Raw genomic sequence first — 7,668 nt, 5'->3', positions numbered from 1 at the left:
CTCTCAGCCCCACCCACCTCACAGGGTGTCTGTTGTGGGGAGGGGAAAGGAAAGGAGTTTGTAAGCCACTCTGAGACTCCTTTGGGTAGTGAAGGGTGGGGTATAAATCCAGTCTCTTCTCTTCTCTCTCTTCTTCTCTGATGTTCTCTTATGCCCAAAGACACCTAGGACCCTAACTTGAGAACTCCAGTATGTGAATTACCATGTTTTGGCTCTAAGAAAGAAGAGTCCCCCCCCCCCACAGAAGCCTTAATGGATTTGTGAGGTCACCAGATTTTCAGTCAAGTGCCATATTCTGACATTTGTTGCAGAAATACACAAAGGTCTCTAGATCTCCTAGACCAAAGCTGTTGGCAGCAGTGGGAAGACCTCTGGCATTTAAACTGCTGGCCATTTTCATTCCTGCCATCTTTGTTCATGGGTCTTCAGATGGAACCACAACAGATATACGTAGCCACCGGGTACTCTTGACGTGGCCACCACAGTCTGAACATGCGTACAAGGAATTACTGTCTGTGCTACACCTGAGGCCTTAAGTCTCTATCCCATGGCCTATCTGCAAGTTCTCCTGCCAACCTAGCAGTTCGAAAGCAAGAAACTGCAAGTAGATAAATAGGTACCACTTCGGTGGGAAGGGAACAGCGTTCTGTGCGCCTTGGTGTTTAGTCATGCCGGCCACATGACCACGGAAACGTCTTCAGACAGCGCTGGCTCTTCGGCTTGGAAACGGAGATGAGCACGGGAACCCTAGAGTCGAACTCGACTGGCTTTCGAGCAAGGGAAACCTTTACCTTTACCTTTTTACCTGCACGTTAAAGATGAGTTTAAAAACTACTGCTTAGACAGGGTTGCCAACTCTGGGTGGTGGAATCCATGTTGATTTTGGGCAGGGGTCATTTTGTAGAAAAAGAGGTCCAGGAGCTCATTAGCGTAACTCATTTGCATGTGCCACACCCCCTGACATCACCGGAAGTGTGTCAGAAGGCAACACCCACTGCTCAAACTCCACTGGACTCTTTTGGATTGCTAGCGATGGGGAGGGGGGAACGTGCAGATCTTTCCTCGCAGAGGAGGGAGAGCTCCTACCTGAATAAAACTTGGTCTTAAAGGTGCCACTGGACTGTTTTGGACGAGGGGACCGGGGGGGGGGCTCTGCAACTTACCTGGCTGCTTCTTGCTCTGACTGAGGGCTGCTGGAAGCAGGGGGCAGGGCTTGTTGCATGTGCCCACCCTCTGGCCTCTTTACTGCCGGAGCTCCGCTCCAGTGCGCTCCTGCAGGAAATGACCCCTGATTTTGGGGATGGAGCCTGGGGAGGGTGGGGTTTGGGGAAGAGGGGGATCTTAAGGGGGAATAGGGCCATAGAGTTCACCCTCCAAAGCAGCCGTGTTCTCCAGGGGAACTGATCTCTGCAGACTGGAGACCAGAGTTTTGGTCCCACACCCCACCCTTAACCCAAGTCACTCAGTGGTGGATCGATCAGATTATTGCTGTGTGGCAACCACGGAGTGGGCAGCCAGGCAGCTTTTTTATCACTTGTCTTCCAAGCATGTGCATAAGCGTGTATTGGAAGCAGCGCTTCAAACTCCTGGCAGGATGGCAATGGCTGGTGGCCAATGGGATTGCTAGAGGAGGCTGCTGGGATATGTAGTTCAGCGTGGGGGAAGTGTTTTCTCCCTTTCTCACAATGCAAGAACTCGTGGGCACTCAACGAAATGGCTGAGCAGCCGGGTTTGAACATAGAAAAAGAAGTCCTTCTTCACCCAAAGAGTGATTAACACATGGGATCCATGGCCACAGGAGGTGGTGGTGGCTACAAGCATGGACGGCTTCAAGAGGGAATTGGATAAACATCTGGAGCAGAGGTCCATCAGTGGCTATTAGCCACAAGGTATAGGCAGGAACTCTCAGTCTGGGGCCAATAATGCTCTGTATCCTTGGTATTTGGGAGGGAGAGAGTGGGAGGGCTTCTTCTAGTGTCCTGGCCCCACTGGTGGACCTCCCGATGGCACCTGGTATTTTTGGCCACTGTGTGTCAGAGTGTTGGTCTAGATGGGCCATTGGCCTGATCCAACATTGGCTTCTCTTAAGTTCTTATGTTTTTGCAACTGTGCTTTGGAGGTTTCCTTAAGAAAAACACAGGAGAGAAAGAGAAAGAGAGGTCCGTAAACTGTCTGTTAAAAATAAACACACAAGTGGTGATTGAAGACCCAGGGATGATTTTGCTCTTATGTGCACGATGCTATCTGATTTTTAAAAAGGGTGGAAACATACAGGAAGGTTCACACTTTCCAACTGGCTTGAGTTCAGAACAGGGGAGTTCAGACATCCAGAAATGCGGGGTGAAAGCGCTGATATCCGTAAAGACCAGAGTTCCCCTGGTGCCTAAACTTGGGCAGGTCAGAACAGGGTGCCAATGACTGAGGAACCGGAGGCAGATGTTGCTGTCTGATTGTGCACTTTAAATTTGGAAGGGAACAGCAACGGCATTGGATCAAACTGCTCGTCTGACCGCAGCCCACTTGTAATTCTGCAAGATGCCAAGACACCACTTGGAGGCTGGCGACCCAGGCCTAGATGTTCCAAAACCTGAAGTCAACTTAGCTTAGGTCTGCATAGCGACATTGTATTTTGATATCTTTTCTTCTTCTTCTTCCCTTTCCTCCTCCCTTTCAGAAAATTCCACTGCACACGGAACTACATCCACATGCATTTGTTTGTGTCATTCATCCTGAGGGCAGCGGCCGTTTTCACCAAAGACGCCATTTTGTTCTCCGACGACAGCATGGACCACTGCTTGATGTCAACGGTACGTCTCTCATCTCCCCCCTCAGCTTTTGAGATGTGATTCCTGTGTTCGGTTTTTACTGCTAACACTCAGCATGTCGTTTGGCTAATTATATGCCATCGAGCTTTCTTAATTATATCTTGCTTTTGTGAGGGGGAAAGGATAGATTTTTTTACCTTATCTGGTATTAGCCTTTTGTGCTTCCGACTTCCTCACAAGGCAGGAATTTTCAGGGGAGGAGAGAATACAGTGGATTTACTGTGGCTTTTAAAAAAAAAAACTATAAATGTACAAACTGGAGAAAAACACATGATGTTAATCCTAAAAAATATTAGTCCAGCTTTCCCCCTCTAAAGGTTTAGAAGAGGCTTCCAATAGAGAGCCAGTTTGGTGTAGTGGTTAAGTGCGCGGACTCTAATCTGGGAGAACTGGGTTTGATTCCCCACTCCTCCACTTGCAGCTGCTGGGTGACCTTGGGCAAGCCATAGTTCTCTCAGAGCTGTTCTTTCAAGAGCAGTTTCTGTCAGAGCTCTCTCAGCCCCACCTACCTCACAGGGTGTCTGCTGTGGGGAGGGGAAGGGAAAGGAGTTTGTAAGCCGCTCTGAGACACCTTTTGGGTAGTGAAGGGCGGGGTATTGTATTTTATTGTGTGTTTTATTGTATTTTAGACCCCGGCTTTGCCGCTTGTGAACCGCCCTGAGCCTTTGGGAGGGCAGTATAGAAATCTAATAAATAAATAAATAAATCCAATCTCCTTCTAGAAAGAAGACACTATTTTGTATTTTTTTTCTGGAAACTTCTAAACTCAGATTGGGTCGTCCCCCCCCCCCCCCAAACAAAAACTGCTTTTTAGAAGAATTTTCTGTTTGGCACACCCTCTTTCCCACCCGGTGTGGCAAAGGAATTTTGGTTTCCTTTGGAATTTCTCAAACATTTAGCTTGAGGAGAAATCTTCAAATTCATTTCATTTCCGGATCTAGTGGCAAGCTGGGAACAGATGGGACCCCTGCGGAAAAGATGACTGGAACGTACTGAAACGCTTTGGTTTGGAGGTCTCCCAGAATGGCATCTGATCTCTAGATGATGGAGATCAGTCCCCTTGGAGGAAATGGAGACTTGGGAGGCTAGATTCTCATGGCTTCGTATCATGCTGAGGTCCTTCTTTTCCCCAAACCCCACCCTCTCCAGGCCTCACCCCCAAATCTCCAGGAATTTCACCATCTGGGTTTGGCAACCCTAATTACAACTAATCTCCAGGCTACAGAAATTAGTTCCTTTGGAGAAAATGGCAGCTTCAGAGGGTAGACTCTCTGGCATTAGACTATAAGAACGTAAGAGAAGCGATGTTGGATCAGGCCAATGGCCCAATCCAGTCCAACACTACCAGGTGCCATCAGGAGGTCCAGCAGCGGGGCCATAACTCCAGAAGCTCTCCCGCTGTTGCCCCCCCAAGCACCAAGAAGACAGAGCATCACTGCCCCAGACATAAGAACATAAGGGAAGCCATGTTGGATCAGGCCAGTGGCCCATCCAGCCCAGCTCTCTGAGTCACACAGTGGTCAAAACCCAGGTGCCATCAGGAGATCCACCAATGGGGGCAGAACTCCAGAAGCCATCCCACTGTTGCCCTCCGAGCACCAAGAATACAGAGCATCCCTGCTCCAGACATATTAACATAAGAGAAGCCATGTTGGATCAGGCCAATGGCCCGTCCAGTCCAACACTCTGTGTCACACAATGGCCAAAAATACCAGGTGCCACCAGGAGGTCCAGCAGTGGGGCCAGAGACAGAGCATCACTGCCCCAAACATAAGAACATAAGGGAAGCCATGTTGGATCAGGCCAATGGCTCATCCAGTCCTGAACTCTGAGTTACACAGTGGTCAAAACCCAGGTGCCATCAGGAGGTCCACCAGCAGGGCCAGAACTCCAGAAGCTTCCCCGCTGTTGCCCCCCAAGCACCAAGAAGACAGAGCATCACTTGCCCCAACCTGAGTGTTCTCTCTATACCTTGTGGCTAATAGCCAATGATGGCCCTCTCCTCTATATGTTTATCCAGTTCCCTCTTGAAGCTATTTATAAGAATATTTTTTCCTAACTTAGGGATGTTCTCCTTGCTGGATTCCCAGGGGTCTTGCCTCTGTTAAAGGACAGAGTGCTTCATCTATACCTTGTGGCTAATAGCCACTGATGGACCTCTGCTCTTAAGAACACAAGATAAGCCATGTTGGATCAGGCCAGTGGCCCATCCAGTCCAACACTCTGTGTCACACAGTGGCCAAAACCCAGGCACCATTAGGAGGTCCACCAGTGGAGCCAGAACTCCAGAGTCCTCCCACTGTGCCCCCCCGCAAGCACCAGACTCTCAAATTGCCAAAATTTTCCCAGTCCAGACTTCACAACCCTATTCAGAAGCACACAAAACTCATTTTCTCCAGGTGAACTGGTCTCTGTCACCTGGAGATCAGTTTTAATCTCAGGAGATCTCTAGCCACCACTTGGAAGTTGGCAACCCTAGATAGTCTGCAGGAAGGTGGCTTTCAGCACAGCATCAAATTGAGCAAGGGATCCAAAAGAAATGGGAGAAATGCAAATCCTCTGTCCCTTTCTCTAAACATGCCCTATCACATGTTAGAATAGGACAGGCCCCTTTAGCTTAGGATGTTTCAGATCCCTATAGAGTTACCACTACCTTAAAGCTTGTTCCAGGTCTTGAGGCAAGCACATGGTCAATGGCTGCCTTCTCAGGGGAGTGGTGTACCTCCCCTCATGGAGTCCACACCCAAGGACAAAAGAGACCCTCCTTCTGGCTCCCAGGCATTTTTATCATATCTGTTTCTCCTCCCACAGACCAGTTCATGCCACGGCAAAGAAGCATTTCCTGGAGATCTCCAGGAATTTCCCTCCTGCAGACTATCTAGTATTCTATCCCTCCAAATCTCTGTTCCCTGCTTGAAGGGGTGGGGAGAAGGGGGAGAGCTTGTCCCACCCATTATTTCTCCTGCTAGATCTGTTTGCATTTGTATGAAGGTGAGCTGAGGTGCATCTGGAAGGCCATTGACTGACTACCTCCCCCGCATCCTGTTCTCTGCCCAGAGGGGGAGGGGGAACAGTTAAAACACAAAGTGGAGGTTTGGCTCATATCAAACCTCCCAGGAAAAATGTACTCCTTCACACAGAGAAATGGCATGTTGTCAGTAGGGTTGCCAGGTCTGGGTTGGGAAATACCTGGAGACTTTGGGGGTGGAACCAGGAGAGGGCGGGGTTTGGGGAGGGGCCTCAGCATGGTATAATGCCACAGAGTCCACCCTTCAAAGCAGCCATCTTCTCCAAGGGAGCTGATCTCTGTCAGCTGGAGGTCAGTTGTAAAAGCGGGAGATCCCCAGGCCCCACCTGGAGGCTGGCAACCCTACGTTGTGGGGTTATGCGGATGCCAGCCCTGGGTACAGAATCCTTGCCAGGAAACAAGCAGCTTGGGCCTCGAGGCAAGATCATCTCACATCAAAGCAATCTCCTGATCTGAAAGCCACCGCCGTGTTTCTTTCCTGTCCCACAGGTCCTCTGCAAAGCCGCCGTGGCTTTCTTCCAACTCAGCATTCTGGCCAATTTCTTTTGGCTGCTGGTCGAAGGCCTCTATCTGCAGACCTTGCTGATCCTGACTTTTGTGTCTGACAAGCAGTATGCCTGGAAGTTCGTCCTGATTGGGTGGGGTGAGTCTTCCTCCTATCACTGCTGCAGGAAGTGGTGGGTGTCTACAAGGATAGGCTGCTTCAAGAGGGGGTTGGACAAGCATACGGAGCGGTGGCCCATCAGGGGCTGTTAGCCTCAAGGTATAGATGGGACACTCTGTCTGGGGCAGTGATGCTCTGTGCTCTTGGCTGGGGGACAACAGTGGGAGGGCACTCCTAACAGGTGGCTGATCCGCTGGCCTACACCAGATCCTCAGAGAGCAAGAGAGACAGACAGAGACAGAGAGAGACAGAGACAGAGAGAGAGACAGAGATAGAGGGAGAGACAGAGAGAGAGGGAGAGACAGAGAGAGAGACAGAGAGAGATGGAGAGACACACAGGCCGTGGCCACACTGGTGGCTTGGTGCGATATGGTGCTGCCTCTAATTGAACCGGTTTAAAGTGTTGTGGGGCATATCAACCACACAGCACACACACCAGGGACGCCCAACTTGCCTCGACCAGGGCCAGGGCCTTTTCAGCCCTGGCCCCTGCCTGGTGGAATGAGCTCCCGAGTGAGATCAGGGCCCTGCGGGATTTGTTACGATTCCGCAGGGCCTGCAAGACAGAGCTCTTCCACCGAGCTTTTGGTTGAGTCAGCAGGCGTCCCACCCCCTCCTTGGGAAAGCCCCATTTACAGCTTGGGTCACCCCCTATTTTATAGCCTGAGATCCCAGATTGCACAGATCTCTGGGAAACTTATTCCCAGTACTATCAACCACTGAGGCATCTGCCCTTTTATAAGAGTTGTATGTTTTACTTGTTTTAATGTAGTTTTATTTGTATTGCATTTATTTTGTTGTATGATATTTATATTATTGGAACCCGCCCTGAGCCTGTTAAGGGGAGGGCAGGATACAAACCCAAATTAATAATAACAACAACAACAACAATTACCTATGGAGACATCCCGTGGTAAAGCATCCACATTATTGCAGCGCCTCAGCCACAGTATGTACTGGCCAAAAAAATCCCAAAATTCATGTGCGTGCATGTGCATGTTCATATAGGCATTAAAAAAAAGATGCCTCCCTAGTGGCAGAACAGATCTGCAAGTTCAGACTGCCAAATCCGTTCTGCGCGCGCTCCCCTGTGTTCAGGCCATGCACAAAGACTACGTGGGGAACCGAAAACACCACTTGTAATGTGGTGC

The 7,668-nt window shown here is 49.8% G+C and overlaps 1 protein-coding gene across 1 annotated transcript in view; it reads left to right on the top strand.

The window, feature by feature from the left end:
* LOC107122184 (vasoactive intestinal polypeptide receptor-like) overlaps positions 1-6,496 on the top strand; it is a gene marked incomplete at its 3' end in the record, with an annotated part of 10,864 nt that extends 4,368 nt beyond the window's left edge. Inside the window, exons 3-4 of the mRNA XM_015425211.1 lie at positions 2,675-2,807; positions 6,343-6,496. Of these exons, the coding sequence (XP_015280697.1) occupies positions 2,675-2,807; positions 6,343-6,496 (287 nt within the window). The remainder of the gene's footprint in view (positions 1-2,674; positions 2,808-6,342) is intronic.
* Between the last annotated feature and the right edge of the window lie 1,172 nt (positions 6,497-7,668).

Source organism: Gekko japonicus, unplaced genomic scaffold, assembly GCF_001447785.1.
Source record: "Gekko japonicus isolate JY-2015 unplaced genomic scaffold, Gekko_japonicus_V1.1 scaffold7825, whole genome shotgun sequence".
Taxonomy (NCBI): Eukaryota; Metazoa; Chordata; class Lepidosauria; order Squamata; family Gekkonidae; genus Gekko; species Gekko japonicus.
Note: the sequence above shows the minus strand (reverse complement) of the source record. Positions and strands in the feature narration are given on the sequence as shown.